Source organism: Acipenser ruthenus, chromosome 1 (genome assembly GCF_902713425.1).
Source record: "Acipenser ruthenus chromosome 1, fAciRut3.2 maternal haplotype, whole genome shotgun sequence".
NCBI lineage: Eukaryota > Metazoa > Chordata > Actinopteri > Acipenseriformes > Acipenseridae > Acipenser > Acipenser ruthenus.
This window is the reverse complement of record NC_081189.1, coordinates 25,923,362-25,950,583: the sequence shown is the minus strand read 5'-3', so window position 1 is coordinate 25,950,583 and position 27,222 is coordinate 25,923,362. Positions and strand designations below refer to the sequence as shown.

General features: G+C 35.5%; 1 protein-coding gene across 1 annotated transcript; it reads left to right on the top strand.

The window, feature by feature from the left end:
• Nucleotides 1-1,718: 1,718 nt before the first annotated feature.
• Nucleotides 1,719-25,560, top strand: LOC117399700 (aminopeptidase Q-like). Its single transcript, XM_034924737.2, has 20 exons — nucleotides 1,719-2,588; nucleotides 5,967-6,109; nucleotides 6,723-6,862; nucleotides 8,116-8,242; nucleotides 8,553-8,707; nucleotides 9,537-9,650; nucleotides 9,748-9,888; nucleotides 10,666-10,731; nucleotides 10,867-10,932; nucleotides 11,529-11,698; nucleotides 12,291-12,361; nucleotides 12,552-12,688; nucleotides 15,395-15,450; nucleotides 15,855-16,002; nucleotides 16,090-16,184; nucleotides 18,911-19,021; nucleotides 21,624-21,791; nucleotides 22,116-22,256; nucleotides 23,026-23,101; nucleotides 23,650-25,560. Exons 1-20 carry the CDS (start codon nucleotides 1,963-1,965, stop codon nucleotides 23,803-23,805), a joined length of 2,907 nt encoding a protein of 968 aa, XP_034780628.2. The 5' UTR covers nucleotides 1,719-1,962; the 3' UTR covers nucleotides 23,806-25,560.
• The last annotated feature ends 1,662 nt before the right edge of the window (nucleotides 25,561-27,222 follow it).

Genomic DNA, 27,222 nt, shown 5'->3' with positions numbered 1-27,222 from the left:
AGAGTCATTTTACAATAGGACCTCGGTTTTACGTCTCATCCAAAGGACGGAGCACAAGGAGGTTAAGTGACTTGCTCAGGGTCACACACAATGAGTCAGTGGCTGAGCCAGGATTTCAACTGGGAACCTCCTGGTATCAAGCCCATTTCTTTAACCACTGGACCACCAAGCCTACCATATGAAACAGTATAAGTTTGAAAGACATTTACTAAATTGTATGTATTTATATATAGAGGCTGTTTGGTCCAGTGGTTAAAGAAAAGGGCTTATAACAAGGAGGTCCCCAGTTCAAATTCCACCTCAGCCACTGACTCATTGTGTGACCCTGAGCAAGTCACTTAACCTCCTTGTGCTCCGTCTTTCGGGTGAGACGCAGTTGTAAGTGACTCTGCAGCTGATGCATAGTTCACACACCCTGGTCTCTGTAAGTCGCCTTGGATAAAGGCGTCTGCTAAATAAACAAATAATAATATGTATGTATGTATTTATTTGTGCATATTTGCCTTTTTGTGTTTACAATTACATGTATTCTAAGGGGGTCTTTGTTCTGCAGCTTCAATAAATCAGACAAATGCATGTCTCTCGGGTGGCTGTAATAGACCAAATTGATTATCAGTGTGAAGGGATAACATATCTTTGATGTTCAACAGAAGTGTGAATGTAGCTTGACTCTGAAAATTCAAACCATGCACAGAAAACTTTCCCTTATCTTAATAGCCCCCAAGCTCTCTTCACAAAATATAGAGACGTGCAATTAACATATGTAAGGCTTTTTTGATCTGCCTTGATTAAACTGAAAAAAAAAAACTTGACATCTATGATATCTGTACCGTATATGATTTTGTGTACTTTGGTGTCTAACTTTTATTGATAAGATTCATAACTAAACTTATGAATCCTATAATAACCATGGTAAGAAGAAATAAAATAGACCTAACAGTGTAAGATATTTAAATGTGGGTGATTTATCAATGCACTTATTAACATGAACACATAAAATAAAAATGGAATGAGCCAAAAAACTGATTTTTACATTTTTGGATGGTGGTATTAAGATCCGCCACTGTTTTGATAATTAAAATGGGCAGCAGTGTGGAGTAATGGTTAGGGCTCTGGACTCTTGACCGGAGGGTTGTGGGTTCAATCCCCAGTGGGGGACACTGCTGCTGTACCCTTGAGTAAGGTACTTTACCTAGATTGCTCCAGTAAAAACCCAACTGATTTTTTTTATTATTATTTTTCTCTTTCTGTTTTTTTTTTTTTTTTTTTGCTACCCCTGTACTTTGCAGGGCTAGTTCTGAATATAAAAAAAAAAAAAAATCAACCAAATCATGTTTTGCAAGACAGCCTTCTTTTTTATGTTTACGGAGATGGGGTCATTTGCAGACACTTTCCAGGAATGTCAGTATTAAAATCTTAACATTAGAAATCAGGAATAAAGTATGTTATGTCTTTATCCAAAATGTACCATCTAAGCAATACATGTTTTTTGTCTTTCTTGTTCTTTTCGTCACTATGTTTATACACAAGCGTTAAGTATTTCAAAACCTGTAGTAAACCTGCATGGGAAGGCATTAAACTGAAAAAAAAATGTTGAGAGAAGTATTTGCGTGGAGAGCTGAAGTTTTAAAAAAGTTTGTATAACAATTCAGTTTCTGTGTTCTGACCATTTTAAATAGGCGTGGTTAACATGTCGTGCCGGTACTCCTCACTCCCGAGAATGGTACTTCAGTTCAGTTAAAATAAAGTTACATTTAACTTGATGACTCCCAGCCACTCTTTACAGAAAAAGTTGAAGCAATTGGGTTTTGACTGATAATAGCACAACCCACTTTTCATCGCAGCTCTGTGAATGTAAACCAAGACTCCTGGAGAGGAAAGCTTTCAATATATATATTTTTACATATAGCTGGCAAGTGAACGCTGAAGTCACCCCCAAATCAATACCATTAATCCTGCACTATGGGTCCCAAATGCAAAAGTGGTTTTTACGTAAGTAAAACAGCGGCAGTTCTGGTCACAGTGCTATTTGCTGCTTTATTGATTAGCTTTACCGTTTTGGCTGCTCTGTACGCCATATCAAGAATGGGACATGGCAATGCGACTATGCATGAAGAGCCAACGCAGGTACCGATACCTTTCAGTAGCACTTTTGCCGCTACCACCCAAAAGCCCAGTCGCCCCGGGATTTGGGATCACTACCGACTACCTCAGACCCTGGTACCAATTAACTACCAGCTGGAGCTTTGGCCGCGTCTAGATCCTGATTATGATGGGACTTACCGTTTTACCGGTGAAGCCAACATCACTTTCCAGTGCAAAGAAGAAACGGATATCATTTTACTTCATATTTCCCATTTGAATGTCACAGTCAGTCAACTGGAAATCGTTTCAGGAGGTACAGAGGTTCCTTTGGTCCTGGATGTTTGGAAAGCCGAGGTTAATCCTTATATGGTGCTCGAATTGAACACAACATTGAAGAAAGACAGTGTGTATGTGCTGAGGTGTGTTTTTACTGGAGCAATCGGGGAGAAAAGGCACATGTACGGACTCTTCATAATTCATTACACAGACGAAGGACAGAACATGTAAGTACCGGTAGCTACATGAAAGATTAATAATAATAATAATAATAATAATAATAATAATAATAATAATAATAATAATAAAAGTTACGAAAACTATATGCATTTTAAGCTCCTCTCTCTCTCTCTCTCTCTCTCTCTCTCTCTCTCTCTCTATATCAACAATGTTAGGAAACTAATATGACGTTTAGTGCATAAACAAAACTGCCACGTCCATATGTTTCGATTTGTAAAGTAAGTTAGGACTATATAACCAAATCACAACACACTGTAGTGTAACTATAGCATTGAAATTCTACTGTTGTTATTTATCTTATTTATTTATATCACATTTACTACACTAGAAACAACTAAATAGGTTTATATTGTTTAAGCTTATGTAATTTACTTTTAACGAACGTTCCATTAATAGACAGTTTCAAACAACATATGTCCGTGTGAAAAAAAAACTCATGTTGTGAATACAATTATCTATTTGGGCAAGTACAAAACATAAGTTTTGTTTTTTTTTTTGTTTTACTTTGCTGGGACACATAAAGTAATAAATGCAAACTAGCTGTAGTAGGAACTTGTTGACAGTCACGTTTGTTTACACCCCAGATGTAGTTTTAGCTAGAGGGGCAGCTTTTAGAAATTAACGGAAAATTGGCCAGTGTTAAATTACCTCTGTAGGAGTCAAATCCAACACTTTCCTAGTGTGCATATGGCTCCACGCTCCACTCTTCGGCTCCGGGCACGGCACACAATCAGCCAACAGGTGGCAACGGCGAGTCAGTCCAGCCGTGCCCGTTACAATATATTAGCCTGCCTTGAACTTCTCCAGCACGGACAGAAGCGGGGTCATTACAGAAACCGCCAATTAAAATCCCGAATGTTGATATAATTACTCTGGATTAGTGTACTTTGTTTTACACTGTGAAATATACCTTGGTTTAGATATGAAACAACACCGTGTGGTGTCAAATGTGAAAATGTAACCCCTGAAATCAGCACTGACGGTTAACACTGGGATTTCAACACTGGACAATTTGCTGTGCGGATTCCTCCCCTCAAAATTGGTTATATTAGTAACATTTTTGTGAAACATTAATTTATAGAGCTGATATTTTAAGCATGTTCTTTTAGTGCAATAAAAAAGCCTCTAAAATGACATCTTAATGGTAATACATCCACTTTCCAAAATGGATTGAGAATCAATCAATCAATACATCAATCTTTATTTTATATAGCACCTTTCACAAAGTGCTTTTACAAGATGCAGTAACAACAAGAACATTCATAATACATTAAATACAGTGGAAAGTGCATAATACATGATAGTAGTATAATACATGAAATAGTAGCAGCTAATAGCAGATATCAGGCTTAAAGAGCATGGAAAGCAAGAGAGAACAGGTGGGTCTTGAGAGCTGATTTAAAGCGAGCGACGGTGGGAGCATCACACACCAAAGCTGGGAGAGAGTTCCTGAGAGTCTGAGAAGTTTCAATTTGGCACAGGTGTCAGTTTTCATAAGGTATATTTAGCTCAGACATGTCCAACCATATTGATGAACAGGGATTTCTTGAGCCATACACAAACATATGTCACTAATGTAATTTTAAAATAATTCTGAATAAATAGTAGCAAAGAAAAAAAAAATGGATACAATGACATTAGATTTTACCTGACTAGGGAACAGCCTCAGCAGATTGTGCTCAATATTTTTTAAGCACAGCATGCTCTATGTTTACTGAATATTTACTCTACCTGCTTCATTCAGACTGCAGATTGTCCTTGCATGGGACACTTCCTATAAGAACCACACTGTATTGTGGAGCTCAGTGAGTCATATGGTTAAAGGGCCATCCGTTACAATTGTAATGTTATATTTTATGCATTTGCCATAGCACAACCCAGTACTGCCTATGTGATTGCCTACTAATGTTCTCCTTACAAGCACATTGACAGATACTGTCTGATTAGGTCTCAGTTGTGTTATTTACACCTCATGTGACCTCAAGGCCAAGGGAGTCCCCACCAAAACCCAGCTAGAAATGTTTCATTTAAGTTGTATTGATTTTAAGTCATAAGGCAAATACATCTAATTGTTTTGAAAAGCTTTAGTAAATATTTATTTGAAAAGCAAAATTGTAACACTTTTTGTAGTAGAATGTGCTCTTATTTCCATCTGGTTTTGACATGCTCAAATACAAGTAAAAAACTGTGTTGTGTGATGTAAATAACTTAAAATCGCATTTCAAGCAAAACAAACACAACGGAAATTTGGATCTAAGCAAATCTATGTGCGATGGCATCTGAAGGCAGTATATTGTATGTATGACCATAGGGGTCCAGAGAGGTGGAATCTGAATTTAACAAAAAAAAAAGTTGTATAGTGTTTTCAGGAAAATGAATAGACTGATCTTTAGATCTGTGTTGCATTTTTAAAAAATGTATTCAGTTATTTTTTTTTTAAATAAACAAATAAAAACAGACTACCTCTGTTTTTATTTGTTTATTAAAAAAAAAAATAACTGAATACATTTTTAAAAAATGCAACACAGATCTAAAGATCAGTCTATTCATTTTCCTGAAAACATCCTCCCTCTTAGTTAGTAACGAGACTTAGTGTCGAGACGAGTTATACACACGCACACTAGGGGTTCTGGCTTTGTTTTCTTCCGACTTTTCGCCTCTCCTTTACAAATTAATTTCACAATTAACAGTTTCTCTGTTTTAATTCAGAAACAAAACAAATTAAACAGTGCTCATGGTTATTTTAAAAAGGGAGCTACAGTTAAACACGACGAAAACACAAATATTGGTGAGTAAATGACTGAGGGCTAAGGAAAGGTCATGTGTGCGTGACGAACATTACCATTTTGCTAATTTGCATACGTTTTGCATCGTGTTTGGTATCGTTTACGGCAGTTGTGACAACACGCGTGAAGATGTCAGCACCCAGGAGGAAAGGAAAGTTTGCTTCCAAATGTTTTTTAAACCTAATTCCATTTAGAAAAATGTCATTGATCACACACATGAAGGCTAAGAAAGCAGATGAATTATATATATATATATATATATATATATATATATATATATATATATATATATATATATATATATATACAGTATATACAGTATATATATATATATATATATATATATATATATATATATAGGGCAGCTGGCTCTTTGAGCTAATATATATATATATATATATATATATATATATATATATATATATATATATATACGTCATGAAATTTGATTTATTTTTTAAAAAATAGAGACACCAACCGTACTGTACCATCAGCACATGCAGCTTGAGCAGTATTTTAGCTCTGAATAATCTTATTACCAAACATTGGATCAGTCTTATTTATTGACACTTCTTCCAGGTCTGTGGTTGCATCCCAAATGGAACCCACCTATGCAAGATCTGTTTTCCCCTGCTTTGATGAACCGGCAATGAAAGCCACTTTCGATGTCAGGATTGTCCATCTTTACAATTATGTTGCGCTTTCAAATATGCCAGCTGTTGGTGAGTATTGTCAAAGTAACAGCCAAGAAACTGTAAAGTACAATACTCTTTGACTACTATCCCATTTTATTAAAATTTACAGAAATGTGAGGGTGAAAAAAAAGGCCCTGTTCACAAAACTCCAAAGGAGAATGTTTAGTGAAGGACCAGTTTATTCTAATGTCGTTTTGTTAAATTAAATCAGGTTTGCAGTTCTTAAAACCCTTGTTTAAGAGATGGTTAAAAGTGTATTCTAATTTTCAAAGCACTGTTTAACTTGAGAGAATGGTTACTTACGCTTCAGAAACACTCCGTAAACCACTCTAATAGTGAATCCAATATCTATATGAACCACAAATGAGTGAAAAGTAACAATTAGAATGTCTAAATATAGGATCACTTACAGGAGGCATACAGGGTTTATCTCCATAAAAGTGTTTTAGTGACTATACTGTAAATTACAATGTCTTAATATCTAGGTTGTAAAGGTGGATGTTTTGCACGATAATAAAAGCAAAGAGAATAGACTGTCAAAAGTAATATATACATATTATAAATATGTATAAATAAATATGATGTCATGTTTTCATTATTGTAAATGATTATGTTTTAATTATTTATTGTTTTGTTTCAGATGTAACAATAAGAGAAGATGAGAATGGACATAAATGGAATGTCACAACGTTTAGTACGACACCAAAGATGTCCACTTATATAACAGCTTTTGTAGTTTGTGAATTTGATTATGTTAGCAAGTTCGAAGGAAGTAACGAGGTAAACATTCACCCTGTTAGAATTGAATTTGCTGTGCAGCAGTACCCCCCCCCCCCCCCCCCACCCGATATCTTGAAAATATTTTATTTTCTGCATTAAAGTAAATCTGCAATTGGAAGGTCTAATGATATTTGCAGGTAAATATACTGCATATTAACAAATATATTAATATATATATATATATATAATTTGCAGCATGTTTTTCTGTATAACAAATATCAGTACTGGCAAACAAACATTAGTACAGTACTTTAAACAAACATAGCTTGAAATTTATTCAGAAGCACCAAAATGACCATCCTTGTGTTCCCCAGAAGTATCGAATATATATATATATATATATATATATATATATATATATATATATATATATATATATATATATATATATATATATGAATGAAAGAATGTTGTTTGACACTGCCTTTATTATGTGCCAAACTATTTATGCAACAATATCAAAAACACTGACCTGCATACTATTCCCAGTGGAATATATATAAAAAAAAAACACCAAGTATATCCACCACAGTCATTATTTCTTCATTTTTATTCAGTTGTATCAATATCTGGCTTTCAAAATGATCTTCCCTTGCTTAATCACCATAATTATATAAAAAATGTATGTATTTTGGGGTTAAAAACACCACAAAGAAACCATTACAGGCATTTTCCAGTACTGGAGTTTCTCTTATTGAGCTCAGTGTTGAGCATCTTAACTTTGCTTCACGCTCCTCTTGTCCGAAGTGCATACAATGACATCTCTATAACAATAAGAGACACCATACACGTGACGTCTTAACTTACAGGCCTAAATGACTTATGAAGGAATATTTAAAACTTAAAAATCCATGTTTTCTCAATACTTAAACTTGAGTAGGCATCTAATGGCTGGCATTTTGTCTGTTCTAATGTATAGGAAGTTGTGTGTAGTCTGGTAACCATTAACTACTGGGTACGTGACAAAAATACAACTGATCTTACCACCAAATGAATTGCAGCCTGAATTAAATACAAGTTTGTGATGTTGCCATAGCTTTACAGTACTTAGTAAAGCCATTAATCAGGTTCTATATTTTAGAGAATAGTTGTTGCATTTACAAAAAACTACCTTTAAATGTTGGTTATGTGGCTTAGACCTTTTTGGTTATGCATCCAATATGGTGTCTTGGCTGACCAAAGATGACTGACCAGTGGCCCAGGAGTCTTTTTAATAGACACATAGATGTGTTGTTTACCATTTTTCCTCACAGATACGCGTTTGGGCTCGTAAAAGCGCTATTGAGAATGGTGAGGCTGATTATGCTTTAAATGTCACAGGGCCAATCCTAACACATTTGGAACATTTCTTTAATGTGAGTTACCCACTGTCAAAAACAGGTAACACCATTTTTAAAATCAACACATTCCATACTGTATTGAATTTAGACATTATACGCTTATTGATGGTACTGTATTTTATTTGTGTATACTGCAGTCATAAAGATGACTTTTCTAAACCCTATAATTCAATTTGAAGATATACATTGTTCAATTTTGTTTTTTACATAGTTACATCAGCTGTAATAGTATTTATAAAAAATATATAATCCATCTATGTATATTTTGACAGTTCTTGGGAACAATGCAAAATTGCTTATTCTGTGGCATTGACTCACTTTGACCATTACATTGTTTCTGTGTATTTCAGATCTTGTTGCACTGCCTGATTTTATTGCAAATGCAATGGAAAACTGGGGGCTCATGATTTACAGGGAGGATTATCTGTTACATAACCAAATGAAAGATTCTCTGGATCAGAGAGCAGTCATTTGCACTGTTATTGCACATGAGCTTGGACATCAGGCAGGTTATAGCAACACCTTTCAACTTACTATATCATCATTTGTATCATATTATCATGAAGTATAATGTACACAACAAAATCGTCTCTAGTAGGGGTGTGTTGAAACTCGTATTTTCCGAATAATTACCTTTAAGAAATTTGAAGTTGTTAAGTATTAATTAAATGGAATAAAACGTGTTAATTGTTTCCCTTGTTTGCACAATTATTGAGAATCGATCAATACCAATCTGACAGTGTTACTTAATATATAAGCTGTCGTGATCAAACTAACTAAAACTCATTTCTATTTTATAAGCGATTATTTGTTTTACCTTTCTTTTAGCCTTTTGATATGAAATCTTTTTTTTTTTTTCAGTTTCCTTAGTTTCCTTAGAAATGCATCGTCTCTGCAGTGGATTGTGGGACGTAGCTCTGGGCAAGGTGTTATCTGTGATTAAAAAAAGAAATGCATATCCCAGTTTCCTTCTTAAAGGTAATTCGGTAATTAGTTGTAAAATATGAGTATCAGCACACCGCTGGTCTATAGGAACACAGGATATCAACAGGGTATAGGTACTGGTGGAACTTAAATACATTCTCATATAGTGTATGCCACATAGTCTCCAAGTTTAGAGTAACAATCCTTGTTCTGAGACCAGCAGAGGTTTAAGTTTGGAAACAACTGTAAGGAAGTGCCTTTAAACTCTTTGTATTCGTTATGTTTTTCTCATTGTCTTACAATTGTTCTACAGGGACTAGGAATCCAACAAAAAACATTTTTTATGAGTTTGTGTATACGGTATTTATTATTACATATATTTAAACATGTGTCTTGTATTTACTTTATAGTGGTTTGGAAATCTGGTGACTATGAACTGGTGGAATCATTTGTGGCTAAATGAGGGTTTGGCGACATTTGTTGAGTACTTAGTCCCTCATTATGTGGAACCTCAAATGAAGTTGGTAAGTTATTAATATTATTGAGGCAACAATATTATAAAACCATTTCATTATAAAACTGTGGGTTGTTCTTATTTTTTTATTGTAATTGCTTTTCAAGAATGAACTACATGCTTTCGCAGACATGCAGGAGATGTTTTCAACAGATTCATTTCTGATGTCTCAGCCGCTGACTGTAAAAGAAGAAGAAATACGATCTCATCAGATACTCCCTATGTTTAATTTGGTGACTTACAATAAGGTATAGTATCTGCAGCAAAATACTTATACATTGCAGTGAATCAGGGAGTATGGAATGACTCAACTAAATCATTTACAAACCAAAAAATAAATGTTACTGGGAAGACTGCCCCATGCATTACAGTAATGGCTAGCTTAGATTTCCAGTCACGCATCCAGATCCCCAGCATCCTCACTTGATTCTTAGTCATTGTTCTTGTCTGGTTCTTAAAGTTCTTAAAGGATCCTAAAGATACAACAGGGCTATTTGACCAATTCCACACCCTATGTAAAGAAGTGTCTGCTTGCCTCTGTCCTATGTCTTTCTCCACTTAATTTTCAACTGTGGCCTCTAGTCCTGCTTTCTGTGCTGTGCCTAAAGTATTAGCCAGAGTTATTTTAAAGACCAGTTAAGTTGCTACTATACTGTGGAGATATTTAAACTGTGAGTTTTAATGTAGGAATAAAGTAAAAAAAAAAAACATAAAAAAAAACAAGTAACTTGTGTAGTACTGCTTAGCTTTTATTGAACCTAAACACAAGACTTACAATAAGCTGTCTGGATATAACTTACTTATGAATCTACTTTACAACCCTGTGGTTTAAAATGTTACATTTGTTTCAAAGAGCTGGTAACAAGTGCCCATTGATTTTCTCTGCACAGCATGAGCATTTGAAGCAATACATATTAAAAGGTTAAATGAGTGACTCATTGTGGCACATGAAAAGTATATGCTGATGGCTTTTTTTACCCTTTTTTCATTAATAATTCAGATGTTCTCATTTTTTTAATCCTTAGGGGGCTTCCATTGTGAGAATGGCTGCCAGTTTCCTGACTAAGAAAGTGTTCCAAAAAGGGCTCAGCGTGAGTTTGAAAAGGTCTTTCCTTTAGTTAGCAGGCTTTCCATATATAGATTAACAAGGCGTAATAAAAAAAGCTATATTTTATAACATTTTGTTTTTAACATAATAAGCTGTAGTAACGCTTGTTTCTTTACAGTCCTATCTTCAGAACTTCTCCTACATGACCGTTGAGCAGGATAACCTGTGGAATCACTGGCAAAAAGTAGGCTACTGTGTTAATTATATTTTAGGTTTCAAACGCAGTAGTTCTGAACACTACAGGGCAGATGATCCACACATGGACTTTGCATTTTAGATTGCAATTCAAATGGCTGGAAATGAATGGCATTCATAACATTGTAGTTAACAACACACATAGCGAGGCTACTATTTGTTTGCATGTGTAATTAAAAAAATGATAATGTTTTGAAGTTAAGAATTGCTTATTGTAATAACAATGTCATTGCATGTGTAGTGTTTTTTTTTAAAGCCCACTTTCATTATGAAAGAGTTTGCAGTTCATTAAATCCTTTTCAACTGTAGGGAGGGTTCATTCATTTATTTTCATTTTCATTGACCTAACAGAATGTTAACAAACGCTGTTAAAAAAAATAGACCTAAAAGAAAAGTCCTTGAAGTTTTGTGAATAGGGCCCGTAATTCTGTTGTTATAGTGTTAATGTCAAATACAATTAACAACAAAATCTAAAACATTTAAATCTATATTCAAAGTAAACTAATCCCCTGTAAAATGATAATTACTATATTAAAGTTATTCAAATTTCGAGTGTAATAAAGGTCTTTTTTGTGTTTTAAAAAGTCTGTAGACAGTCAGAATGAACTCCAGTTGCCAGCCCCTGTAAAAGATATAATGGACTCCTGGACATTACAAATGGGATATCCTCTTATTACACTGAATACATCTTCGGGTACAATTACTCAGGAAAAGTGTTTCTTAACAAAACCAGATAATCAAACTTCACATGGCAAGTATGTGTACTCTTTCTTTTTTAATCCAACATTGCTTTAGTGTAAACAGGCACAGCAATTTTAACCAGAGATCAAACATGTCCTCATACGACACACACAAGTACAGCTGAGCCCAAAAGTATTTCAATGTAACATTTTCCAATTCACTTCATTTCAATTTTTAGACTTTGTGCTACATGTCACAAGCTGTATAAAATTGAGTCAAGGGCTGTATTGCAAAACTAAAAACATCACTCTACCTCGACCCTCGCTGATCCTCCTCCAGTTAAAGAGGTCTGTAGTCTTTGACTTAGAGATCATGCTTTAGTGCAGTTAATGTCCTGCAACTCGTACTTTCATCAAAGCTTTTTGACATCTGGAGTGCCTTTTGCTCTTATTGGCAAAAGAAAAACCCTTTCAGTGTTTGTTTGGGAATGATGTCATGCTATATTTTGATTTTTGGAAAAAGAGAGAAACAAATATTCATACAGAGCCTTTCAAATGAGTAATGTCTTAATGTGCTTTAAAATCAACAAGCAGCATTAATGTGGTGTAACATTTTAAAACAGCACACCGTATAAATCATAAGGTTCTCATGTTATATTATTTTTAGTTGGTTTGTTCCTATAAATTGGATAAAGAATGGATCTGTGCAACCAATGAAATGGCTTGAAGGAAATAACAGTAAGTTGAAACATATTTCTGAAACATATTTATAATCTGAAGAGACTGATAAAGATGTATGGTCAAAATGTTTGTCATTGAATTTAAAAAGATGCATTTAGTATTACTACTTTACAATCTAGATTGGAATGTGTAGTTTATGAAGAGGAATGCTCTGTATTTAAATATGATGTATATGTTGTTATTTTAGGTCTATTCCCAGAGATGCAGGCTACCTCAGACCAGGACTGGATCCTATTGAATGTGAATGTTTCAGGGTATTACAGAGTGAACTATGACCATTCAAATTGGGAGAGAGTGCTGAATCAACTAATGAAAGACCCAAATGTAAGTTTTAGGTCTATGTGTTTCTATGGAAAGAAAGCGGGTCAAAAGCAAGCTGTTTAGTACATGTGTGAAATAAATGTGTTCTAATTCAAATTATTAAACTAATTGTAAATAATTTGCATAATAACTGCAAATTACTTCCTTGAAGGGAATATGCACTTTTGATTTCACTACCAGTTTGTATTTTTGTTTTTATGTTTTATAAAACATTTTGCTTCAGCCTACAAACTAGACTGTGATTGTCAACAGTATATTTCTCCAGCTGATTGTCTACTCTGTCCATTAATTAAATTATTAAGTGATTACAACAATATAACCAGAATCCGAAGTACAAAAAAAGTACATTTGCATATATTACATAATTTATGTAGACAGCATAAAAAGGTAAGGACAGTAAACAAAAAAAAAAACATTTGATATTGTTACACTTCAACTGAATTGGTCATAAAAATTAAAACAAGTCTGCACAAGCCACTCCCAGTATTATTATTATTATTATTATTATTGCATCACACATGAAGACATTCCAGTGGCTTCCAGTGGAACATCTTGATGGGTCCATACAAGTTCAAACAGCTTAATGATGTTTACTGTTGCCAAATGCACAGAAAAGTATGGAAAGGTCTAAATATTAGAAAATGGGAAATAGGGATAACATTTCATCCTTGCAAAGGAGAAGAAAGGAAATAACATGCAAGTATTGCTGTGATGTTCTTGTGTAACCACACACACATTGGCTATGTTTAAAACAACATTATTTACAGCATATGCAACACAGGCACACATCCAGATGACACTGCTGATAAAAACACTGAAATCTCACTATTAATCAGCAACATCTCAAAGCGCTTTACAAACAAACAAAACAGAAAATAAAAACAGTCATAAAAATGCCTTTCTATAAAAGTAGGTCTTTATGCTAGATTTAAAAGCATTAAGAGTAGCAGAATCCCTGTTCTCTTTAGGAATGGTGTCCAAAGTTTTGGGGCATAACAACAAAAAGCCCTGTCGCCCACAGAACGCAGGTGAACAGAGGGAACACATAACAATCCAAGATCAGTTGAAGGGGTGTAGACTCATAAGAGATCAGATAAATACTGTGGAGCCAAACCATGTAAAGCCTTAAAAGTAAGAAGTAAAATTTAAAAATCAACACGAAACCTGACAGGCAACCACTGCAGGGACTCTAGAACAGGAGCGATATGATCCCTTACACGTGACCTTGTCAGGATACAAGCTGCTGAGTTCTGAACATGTTGTAATTTGGACAGTGTGCTTTTGGAGATGCCTGCAGGCAGAGTGTTACAATAATCAGTCCTCAAAAAAACTAATGCATGAACCAGCTTTTCAGCTACAGAAGCAGAAAGCATAGGTCGCACCCTAGCAATGTTTCTAAGGTGGTAAAATGATGCCTTAACAGTATTCTGCACATGAGGTTCAAAAGTTAATCCAAGATCAAAAATAACTCCCAAATTTCTAATTGTGGATCTAAACTCAAGCATAGTAACATCAACTGAAAGGGTTAACAGCATTGGTTTTATGTAACTGGTGGGCAGTGCCTAGCAACATAACCTCTGTCTTGTCACAGTTAAGATGCAGAAAGTTTTGTGACAATATCTTAATATCAGAAATGCAACCAGCAAGCACAGAGGCAGCAACATCAACGTCAGATTTAATATGCACATAAATGTGGGTGTCATCTGCATAAAAATGATAATTCAGGCCATGTAATCTTAGTATGTGACCAAGGGGAAACATGTAAATACTAAATAGTAGAGGGCCCAAAATTGAGCCTTGTGGGACACCAGATGTTACCAGCCCAACCTCAAAACTAAAACCACCAAGAGAGACAAAGTGTTGACGCCCAGTAAGATAAGACTGAAACCATTTTAGTGCAATGCCAGAAATGCCAAACAAACTCTCTAACCTAACAAGTAGGATAGCATGATTTACAGTGTCGAATGCAGCACTAAGATCCAAAATAATTAAAATTGATAACGCACCTGAGTCAGCTGCCATAAGAAAATCGTTTGTAACTTTAACAAGGGCAGTTTCAGTACTGTGTAGTTGTCGAAAAACCAGATTGCAAAAGGTCATAGGTTTATTTGCAGTTAGATGGCAATTTAATTGCAAAGTGACAGCTCGTTGTAATATTTTACCAAGATGGCAGATTTGAGATGGGACGATAATTATTAAAATTATCCAAAGCAATGTTAGCTTTTTTAGGCACTGGAGTGACTATTATTGGAGGGATTAAGTTGACACAGCTTTAGCACACCATATTAACATACATTTATTTTGGCTATAAGGTCATCTTAAGGGAATCCTTTGTCCAATAATAACACGTACAATATAGTAACCATTCTCAGAGGTGGAGAGAAAAAAAGCTATGAAAAGTGTAATGGTTGAAATATATCTGCTGTAAACCATTGTGTGGCCATTGTGAGGTCAGTAACATTTGAATGTTTGTGTAATAATATTATTTTGAAATATTAGCATAGCCCACTCTTAAGTATCATAAAATGACAGCCACTGACACAGCACTTTGAAGTTTGTTGTAAACCCATGTTGTGGTAAAACACGGGCAGGGTTAAATGGATTTCAAAACAACAACATAGCCTGCTACCTCTTTGTTGTAAACCTCTGTTGGCGTTATAGTTGGTGTTGTTTTGTCTTTGGCTGACTCTCTTTCCTCATCTTTCACAGGCAATACCAGTGAAAAACAGAGCACAGATAATTGATGATGCTTTTAAATTAGTATTGTGAGTATTCAATTCACTGAGGTGATCTTTTATTGTGGTGTAGATTACAGTATATTGTGATGTATATTTTGAAAAAAGTATGCTGATTTTAAATGGCACACAAATAAAGAATATAGCCGACACAAATATAGCTAACCATTAACACTACATATTTTCCTGGTAAACATGTATGTGTTTTTTTTTTTTTATTAATAACATTTTTCTTGAAGTGAAGAAAACTTTGCCAAGCCTTACTTTCATATTCACTGCTGCACTTTCACGTCCAGTCCTTAATAAAAAAACACATGTCATAGAAAAAGACGGCTCCTTGTTGTTTTAAATCAGTGATAGATATTTATAGTTTGTATTTGATAAATTAATGTTTAAACATGCCTGTTTTAATACCTGTTTCCATTTCAATTTAGGTCTGGGTATTTAGATGTTGAAACTGCTCTAAGCACAACTAAATATCTCTCCAAGGAGACAGAATTTATGGTATGGAGTACAGCACTAGACATCATAGATTTGCATCTGAACTTTCTGTCAAACACTCATTTATATGGATTATTCAAGGTATTTAAAAACTAAACATAGTTCACATGCCCATCATATTAAACAATGTTTAACATTTTTTAAATAACATTTTTTTTTTTCTTTTAGCAATATTTGTTAAGAATATTTTCTCCGCTTTATAAATATTATATGGATTTAATAGGAGGAGATGTCTATAAAGTGAAGGATGATGCGTTTATGCAGTAAGTATCATAAAACAATTTTTTATTGTATTACCATCTTTTTATTTGCATTTGGTATTGTACAGTGTTGCCGTATTGTATTCCCTATTTCAAATTATTTGATATTTACATCGCATATAATTTGAATTGCATATACAGTACAATGTAAAATAACCAGACAAATAGGGGTGTAAGTAGGCTTATTGATTTTCTGGATAACTGACCAATGCCAAGACCAAAAACTACAGCAAGCTCCTAGCTTTGCATGTATTAAATACACAACAATGACAGTTATTAACCTTTATAGTCTGCCAAACCCAATTTAACGTCTAAGACCCCATTCACACTTGCGATTAAAGGTGGCCCAGGGCTGCCTCAGGGCCACAGTTTCTCATATGTGAACCCTCCAAAAAAGAAAAGGCAGCTGTGGGCCGGCATAGATTTAGGCCACCGTTTCGATGTGGCCCAGGGCCTGCAATTGCAGGACCAGGGCCAGCCTTTACTATATATGAACGCAAAGCAGACTTAGGGCCGCCTTTTTGTATCACATGACCAATGTGGTCATGTAGCTCAGTAGACAGTCCCATACTCCCACGCGTGTGAAAGGTACATAGAAAAGCGAATGCTCTGCTAGCCAAGACGGCAGTGGATCAATATTGAATGGTAATTATTTCTACATCATTCAACTTTAATTATAAAAGTATTAAATTTAAAAAAATCTATCGGGTTGACGTTCAGGTTGTGTCTTTCACATAATATATAAGCTGGTGCATTCATAATTAAGCTTAATTTGTTACAATTAACTTTTCTTCCTGTTATTTAATAACTAAGCAATAAATATAAAAATTGCAAGATTGTGGATCTCAATAATGATCAATAATGCTGGCTACATTGGCGACTCATGGCTTGAAAAACTGGTGGGGCACAGATTAAATAATAAACCCTGGCAACAGTGGCGTAGCCAGGATTTTTTTTCGGGAGAGGGTGGCAATGGTAACTTTTTTAAGGTGAATAGTCACAGTGGTGAAATTGGCAACCTGACTTTTAACAGAAGATCCAATAACCAAATACACTGTTGTGCAAAATAGTTAAAAAGAGAGATTCAGTTCAGAACACTTCCGTTTAAAAACAAAAAAGGAAATACGAAGCAAAGGACTTGAACTTTTAACATGCGCATCAGATTTCAATTTCACATCATGATAATAAATAACTATATATAATTTCATTCGTACTTATGGTTGTTCATTTCACATTTGGTGTTCAAAGCAAAGCAACCCATTTTATCTAATTTCACAAATCCTGACTAATGTAATTACTCTTTGACTGACGCAGGACTGCCGATGGTACCTAATCTTCTGGAGGTTCGGGGGAGGAGGGACTTGTGCACACAGTTGCATTAACTACATTGTATTACTACAGCGCCTTTAAAAACAAAACAAATGTACAAACAGCTGATCCAACAAAAAACTTGGGTTGATTGACAGCAAATCCAACCACTCATTTTTTTTTTTTTTGGTATCACACTTCACTGACATTCGCTAGTTGAGCTGACGGACACGCTGTAGCCTAAACAAATAATCAGAATGAAAACAAGTAGGTAACCAAACTCAGGAATTGAAACAGTTTTGCCGGTTTTCTCTCAGCAGCGTCCAGAACTGTTTTCATTCTGATTTATTTCTTTAATTATTCAATTAATAACAGGTTGTACATTTACCACTCCATCTCCAAGACCTGGATGGACTTGGTTACCGTCCCTTGATGAAGCTGGCTGCACAATCCGTGAAAAATGATAATCTTATTAGTAGGCTGGCTGCTGGAGAGGTCAGCTGGCAATAAGATATGTCATGAGGCGAGTGCATTCTATGTAAATACATAGGCTACTCATTACATAGTAGATGTCCTCTACCACATCTATGTGTGTAGTAGCTAGGCTACATAGCATATACAGTAATCATAGCCTATATGTTTCATGCATCTGTGTTTGGGGTTGAGCAAGTACAGCTTGCTTATGTTTTCTCATTGGTTGATAGCAACGCGGTAAATAAAAAGTTCTTTCCGTGAGCGAAAAGAAAAATCAGCGCCGCCCATGCCACGTCCGCCCCGCTATAATGGGAAGCGAAAAATATAACAATATTGCAATTTCTTACACATGTTTCAGTGTGAACGACCCTAACACAGTGGCTAAGCCACTGCCTGGCAGAAATCTGGGGGGGGGGGGGGGGGGGCACGTGACCAGGCGTGCCCCCCCTATGCGTCGCCACTGGCTGGCTACTTGGCATATTCAGCCACCATTGTTTATTTGATGCACCATAACATTAAGTCAAAATAATCAATAATATATATAGTTCTTTTTAAATATATACCATAAAATTGCTACTGTGCTGCATTGAAAAATATATATATTAATAAGAAACATCTGCTACAAATCAAGGATTATTGTATATTCTGGTAGTTCTTCCATTCTGAGTGCAGACTATCTTTCCATAAAAAAAAGCAATTTGGCACATTTTAGGACTGCTTTTCAGACATGTGAACGCACAAAGGCTCCTTAAACCGCAAATGTGAACGAGGTTGCAGACCTAAATATGCGGCGGCCCTGGGCCAGCACAGTACTGTGAACGGGGTCTAACAGATTTAAAAAAATCATGTGGATCCAAGTTGTGTTCCGGTTAATTAACAATTTCACTGCATAGGTTTCAGCATAATAGATGGTGCAATACTGTTTTTGTTCATTTGTTCTCTTGAAGGGTATCAGTGCACAGATCAGTGAAAACAGCATGCTGGTTGGGTCTTAAAGAATGTCTCCAGTTAGCAGCTTCACTTTATGGAAGATGGATGAGCAATTCTACTGAAAACAAGTAAGTGTGATTTTTAGACAGCAAAGATGGAAAGTCAATAAGATACCTATTGCTATGAGTAGCTGAAAAAGTACCCGAATTGTTTTCTATTATTATTAATTGGTTCTATCAGCTGCTTACACTGTGAATGTTTGTTTGTAAACTTGCATATGTAGTACAGTTCTCCCTTGATATTTTGTAATTCAGTCATTTACAAATTGTATGGCCTGTATCAATATTATTAATATTATTTATGAATTCGCCAACATCCAATATTTTCCTGACACTATAATATATTCACAGTTTAGTCAACGTATGTTTTTTTTGGCTGTCTTGAGATTTAAAACCTGCTCCAGTACATTGAATGCTCATTAGATAACTTTCACCATCATCGCGAGTTGGAGAGATGGAGTTCTGCCTGCCCGCCATCTCAACTGGGGCTCAGGGAATTCCAATGGAAATTGATTTGATGTCAATCTGCCGCTGATGGGAATAAAGTCCTTTTTCAAATCGCTATCAGGGTCGATCCCAGTGGCAGATTGTTCAGGTTCCACTTAGTACAGTATCACGTAGAAAATACTGCCAATTGACTCAAGATGATGACTTTTTTAATCCTAGTAAAAATAAAATATATGACTGTACTTCAGAAGTGGGATCTAAAATGAAAAGATGCTAAAATATTGTAGTCATATAACACAAACCGGAAATAATGTATAAGAATATAAATATATTTATTTTGTTTCTAGTGTAAGATGAAGGAAATTAACTGCAACCAGAACTAAAAAGTGTTTGTAAACAATTCCATGTAGCTTCCAGTGCTTATGAGTGACCTACTGTAGTTTCAATATAAATAGAGGATATGTCATGAAAAACTATGAATTACTGTATTTATGTCATGGGCGGAGTCGGCAATAACAAAGGATAAACGGTACCTTTTTGTGTGACAGTTTTCCAATAATGAACTGCATGGAAAAAACAACACTTTTTTTGTTGTTGTTGCAGAAAGAACTCTGTATACATGACACATTGTGAATGAAAGACAATGATTCTTGGTGGTAAAGCTCCCTCCCGACTTGTGAGGGCGCTAAGTATTGGGAACAGAGTACCCTGGACTGTTTTGCCTGACAATTTATATCCCGGGTTAAAAGGAAGTCGGTCATCTAGAAAGGGGGCGGGGCTTCGGTGCACTAATACATCGACCTGGAAGGGAATCGATGTGGCAGCCGCAGATTGGAGGAGCTGCTACAATCGTTTACCAAGGGGTCATGTATGACGGTACAAAAAGGGGATGAAGTGATGTAATCTGTTCCTTCGTTTTGGTTAGACAACAACCTGGAAGGACCTGTGTTTTGTGTGGAGAAAATCGGGAGTGTTTTGTTTGTTTATTGTCATGTCTGAATTATACTTGTGTGATTACTTAGACAGCTAAACACGATCCAGGAGCTGTCGCTAAAGGCCAGCACGAACCTGGACAACACTTCACTTTGTTTACACAATAATAAGTACTGTATTTTCACCATGAGCACTAGAGCAGCACTGTGGAATGGTGTTTGTGTTTGTGTATGTGTTACGTGTGGGTGAATTAAAACGGGACTGTTATTATTTCGGGGCAAACCCGCGGATTATAAATAAGCAATACACGACGCTGTATTGCTTTTCATTGACATTGTTATTATTTACTGTTGTTCGCCATCAGCATTGGGATTACAAAATACAACCATTAACCCTTTGCGGTCCTATGTTGGACCAGGTCCAACATTACAATTTTCCCTTTCCGGTCCGATGTCGGACCCTGTCCGACATCATCAAAAAGACGTAAAACACAGGTCTCTAGTCGTTTTTTCTCCGGAAAAAGCCAGGAAAACCATTCAATGGCCGAGTGAGACCGATAGGAGCCGAGAGAAGCCGAAAAAAAAACAGAAAAAAAACAGAAAAAAACGGGCGGATCTGAGCATTACACATAGCCTGGCACCACAGAGATAACATGGACATAAACAAACAAGATAGCTGATTCTGTATCCAGGGCTCAAAGAATATCACAGATTTTGCAGAGCTTTTTGAGATATTATAGTAATAAAATAATGACTTGGATCATATTATTGAGGAGTTTGGTGATAAAATGAGTGATCAAGAGATCATTTATTGGTATGCACGACTATGAAGAGGTATGTGAAAAATACAGCGAACAAGGGGTGGGGTGGGGCGGGGCTGGAGATGCAGTACTGAGTGTCCTGTTGATATGCAGTGTCTTTTAAACACGTTTTACTGTGAAAAAAATACTTCTAAACAGAGCGTCTAAAATAAACTGTGTGTGTGAAAATAAATTGGACCTGACGCGCCTGAAATGCGCTGAATAAATGGACAGCAAAGGGTTAAACAACATTACACCTTGATTATAATTGTCTATGTTTATTGATCACCTGCACACTGTTATCCACTTTGCCACACACGCAGAGTAAAAAAAAAGCTTTCCTGTTCCATAAATGGAATGACAAAATATACTGCAACAATATATTTTAGAATGTGACGTTTATGAGTATGAAATTAAAGTACCATTTTTTTTTACAACCAAAGTGGCGAAACGCAAAAAAACTAGTGCTTTTTTCTTTTTTTCCTTTTTCAGAATCCCATCATATTTAAGATATGATATTTATTGTTACGGAATTGCCTCTGGTGGTGTTAAGGAATGGGAGTTTGCTTGGGAGATGTTTCAAAGTCAGAATGGCACAGAACAAGATCAATATTTACTCTTTGCCTTGAGCTGCAGTAGAGAACCATGGCTTCTGAACAGGTAAAATTCCTCATTATAATGGTATTTCACATGACAAAATCATGACTGATTACACTGTTTGGTGAAAAAACTGTTTCCCTGGAGCACCCCTGAGTGAGTTCAGTGCACAGGGGGTCAGTTAACGTAGAGTACTCAGAAAACATTACAAACCAAAATGTCCTTGAGTTATTCAGCACAGGTCAGAGCTGATTAAGGATCAGCCTGCTGTCAATATGGCAGGTGGACCTGCATTTTCTATAATAGAGAGTATGTTTTTCATCTTACCATTATCACGTATTTATTCGTACTACGACCTTCATTTCAATTTCAACTTTGTTCTTGAAGGTACCTACAGTATTCACTGGATAGCTCATTAGTTCAGAGGCGATATACAGGATCTTTATTGAACTATGTGATAGAAAATGACATTGGTCAGTCATTAGCATGGGGCTTCATCCAAGAAAACTGGAAACATTTTCAAACAGAGTAAGTATCCACTCTATTTGTTTTATTTGTGTTTTTGCTGGATAATTCTTGCAAATTTTATATATATATATATATATATATATATATAACGTGTAAACTTCTTTATTTGAATATTGAATTTGAATGTCTTGTAAAGCAAAAGTAATATTATAATGACGAAAAAAAAGACTCAGAAGGCTGAGGCAATGAACAAGTTATATTATGTTTTGTAACCAATTAGTGGTGGTTAGAGGAGGCATTTTTCCAATGAGGACCCAATGATTCAGCGCATAGTGCAAAGCTAATAGGCTTCCCCACGTCACTGTCCTACAATAAGCATTGTGGAGTCGTTTGAGAGACATTTATTTGCTGGAATAGTTAGTAAGCACAGTAAAAAAGGGTATGGGTAGCAGTGTGGAGTAGTGGTTAGGGCTCTGGACTCTTGACCGGAGGAGGGTTGTGGGTTCAATCCCAGGTGGGGGGACACTGCTGCTGTACCACTGAGCAAGGTACTTTACCTAGATTGCTCCAGTAAAAACTGTATAAATGGGTAATTGTATGTAAAAATAATGTGATATCTTGTAACAATTGTAAGTCACCCTGGATAAGGGCATCTGCTAAGAAATAAATAATAATAATAATAATAATAATAATAACAGATACAACTATGGAAAACTATGACTCGTTTGTAAATAGAAGCAGTTACATTGTTGTATTGAGCTGGTTACTAAAGAAGCAACTAACAACTCCAAATACTGGGAGGAAACTTTAACTGTTTCTTACTTTTCAGGCATGGAGGCCATCAATTTACATCTGCACTAGGAGACTTGGCTGAGAGGTTTTCAAGTGAATTCCAGCTTGACCAGGTGTGAAAATGATACCATTACTGTAGTTTGGAAGGTGACAAGTCATGTGCTGTTTGCACCTCATTGAATGCTTACCCTTTTCACATATGGTTCATTGCAGTGAACCGAACCAAAGCCCTTTGAACTATATTTTTATCTGCTACATTTAACTCTGTTTCATATGCAGAAATGTAAGTGAAGTATTTAATTGTAATCTCCCATATCAATTATGTATTACAATTCTGCTTTGTTCCTGTTTACGGCTGTCCTCACAAATGAAATAATGCAACATTCCATGCTAGTTCATGGAGTGTTATTATCTTTATACAACAAGCACAATGTATGGAAAATAGCGAAAATATCAAGCTCTGCATCTGCATTGTGGTGTAATTATTCTGACGTTTGATTTGAATGAATGCCAGATAAGATCTGGTAAGAAAAAAGAAAAGATTAATCCGACTGTTGGGCTGAATTCACTGTGAGAGCTTTTTTCTTGGATCTTTTAACATATGCATATAAATGTGGTGATTGACTAAGTGGTATTGAAACCATTCTGTTTATATTTTCAGCTGGTGAAGTTTATTACTAGCACTATGGATGAACACAAGCAACACGAGGCTATTGAACACATAGAGGAAATGAAAAAATCCCGTATCTGTTTTAAAACCAAATATTATTCCAGGATTTATAACTGGTTAAAAGAGAATTTACGGAACACAGGTTAGTAGTGGCTCTCCTGAAGAAATCAGCCTGTGATTTTGTTACATTTGTATTTTCTTAATGTAACTGATAAAAAAAAATTAAATAAATAAAAACTGCTGTATTATATAATATTCCATCAATGTCAATTAATACAAATGAACATTTTAACCTTGCACAATAACAACTGCTACCATGTACCATTTCATTCAGATCTGCAAATTCGTGTTTTTGAAATGATGAATGGATTTAGTTATCTAAAAAACACAACTGGCCGAAAAAAATACTTACATTAAGAAAATATTTAAAACAACAAAAAAGTAGCACCATGCTAGTAGTTACAAAATGTAAGCCATTTCAGTTAATGTGGTTTTACTATACCATTCAACCTGAACTGTCACCAAAGGGATTACACATAGATGTCTGATATAGAAACAGTAGGTGGCTGCTAATTCTCAGTCCTTCACTTGTATTGAAAAAAACTCAAATATAAAAATGGTACAATAGTAAAAGAGGGTCTTGGCTTATTGAAAGAAATATAGGCTTATCTCTGTACAATATGTAAAATGTCACGTTCAGGTTAGTTATGCCAATTAATTTGTGCTGAACATGTAGCGTAAATGCTGGAAATTCCAGCAACTGCTGGTAAGTTGGTGACCAACAAGTGTTGGGGAATTAGAACAAATATTGACTGGCTTCCTTAACCTGGGTTAGCTATAATTTGATTACTTGAGGAGAGTAGACAACAATAGTTCAATAATTGTGCAGTAAAGGGATTTAAAATGATATTTTATCTAAATCAGCATAACTAATTATTTAACCAACACAAAGCCTCTTTGATCAGTTTGACTAATTGAAAACCAGTAAGCTAACAGTTCAGACCAGGAAAGACCTTTGACCTCTGGAATTAACATCAGGGTTTGTAGTTTTGTCCCACCCTTCTGTCAGTATAAAGTTATAGAATTCACTGCTACTTTTCGATCTGCCCATGAAACCAGTCTGTAAAACATCAAACTACTGTATGGCTGCCACCAGTTCCATCTGTAGTCCGATCTACAACACAAAGGTCAAAGATTGCAATGTCAGATTATATTACATTTTAAAATCATTCACCTACAGTACTTCTAATATTTCCCTGATAAAATAATTAACTGCAGCAGTGTGGAGTAGTGGTTAGGGCTCTGGACTCTTGACCGGAGGGTCGTGGGTTCAATCCCGGGTGGAGGACACTGCTGCTGTACCCTTGAGCAAGGTACTTTACCTAGATTGCTCCAGTAAAAACCCAACTGTATAAATGGGTAATTGTATGTAAAAATAATGTGATATCTTGTAACAATTGTAAGTCGCCCTGGATAAGGGCGTCTGCTAAGAAATAAATAATAATAATAATAACTGACAGTCCTTCTTTCTGCTACTCAAAGTTTAACATCCACATTTGCATTGGCCACAGTCATAACTAGTTTGATTTTGGCTTCTTGTTGATAGAAACGAACAGGACACATTTCAAAGAGCTTTCAACTCAGTTCTAGTAGCAGATGGAAATGCAGCATGAGATAATTAATAAAGGGCCTAACATATCAAAATGTGCCTAAGTACAGACTTCTACAGTACCAAATATAAAACAGATGTTCTATTGTTGTGTTAGTTTTTGTATTTGTTATACACCCCATTGTATATTTCTATATGAACTTCTTTCTTTGTATAAATTATTACTGTAACTTTCATAGTTAATAGTATTTTAAAATATTTGCTAAATAAGTCAATCTTAATAAAACAAATTCAAACAACACTGTGTCTGAATGGATTAAATGTATTCTATTGAAACATGCCAAATAATGTTACATCAGGATGTGAACAATGAATGTATTAGTGTGTTAGGTAAAAGTGTCATTTGGGGAACTTAGTGGAACATGGAATTGGGCACTTTTTCCTAGAAACATATTTGGCATGCTGTTTGGCATATTTACCAAAGTAATTTATGATATAGGGCCTAATTTTTTTAAATTGAAGAAGGAATCTATGAAAAAGACCTAGGAGTTTCTGTAGACTCAGAAATGTCTTCATTTAGACAATGTGGGGAAGCTATAAAAAAGGCCAACAAGATGCTCAGATATATTGTGAGAAGTGTTGAATTTAAATCAAGGGGAAGTATTGTTAAAACTTTACAATGCATCAGTAAGACCTAATCTAGAATATTGTGTTCCATTCTGGTCACCTTGTTACAAAAAGGATATTGCTGCTCTAGAAAGAGTGCAAAGAAGAGCGACCAGAATTATCCTGGGTTTAAAAGGCATGTCGTATGCAGACAGGCTAAAATAATTGAATCTATTCAGTCTTGAACAAAGACTGCACTCAAAATTCTAAAAGGTATTGACAATGTCGACCCAGGGGACTTTTTCAACCTGAAAAAAGAAACAAGGACCAGGGTCACAAATGGAGATTAGATAAAGGGGCATTCAGAACAGAAAATAGGAGGCACTTTTTTACACAGAGAATTGTGAGGGTCTGGAACCAGCTCCCCAGGTATGTTGTTGAAGCTGACACCCTGGGATCCTTCAAGAACCTGCTTGATGAGATTCTGGGATCAATAAGCTACTAACAACCAAACAAGCAAGATGGGCCGAATGGCCTCCTATCATTTGTAAACTTTATTATGTTCTTATGTTCTTATTTACTAAATGTTGCTAAATTTAATGGTTTTAAATTAGTGTGTATGTTCGTGATTGCCGGATTTACTATTGCAATTTTATTCATTACTGATATATTAAAATGAGTATACGCACTAATAAATGATCACTTTAACACACGCACTAAAATGAACGCCCTTTAGTAAATACCACGTGAATAGAGCTCATCTCATTATTCTGAGCTGTATTCACGTGGTATTTACTAAAGGGCGTTAATTTTAGTGCGTGCATTAAAGTGATCATTTATCAGTGCGTATGGAAAGTAGGCTTTAACCACTGATAGGCGTAGGGTTGCCATCCCGCCGGTATTTTACCGGACTGTCCGGTATTTTTATGTACTTTGACCCACTGTCCGTTTTTTTTTTGGAAGATGTCCGGTAATTCTAAGCATTCTAATCTACTGGATATATTCTTAAAAAAAATGTGTTACAATAAACGATTTAATATAACATGTTGTGCTTGTATGAGTGGAATTCAAATACTATAACACAGCGCTGTGTAAATGCACCAGAAAGAATTGAGGTAACAACGTAAGCAACCAAAACGCGGTACCGTCATGTTTTTAATTGCGTGCTCACCGCTGTGTGTTATCTGGTATGAGCATGCGCGCTGCTGTTAAGTTTGACAGCCTTTGAATGAAGAAGCGCGAAACTATTAAGTAGCATACTGTAACGTTAGTCACAATGGCAGAGACAAATGAAGAAGTAAACAATAGGAGGGGATGGGGCGTCCGGTATTTTCGTATCTCAAAGGTGG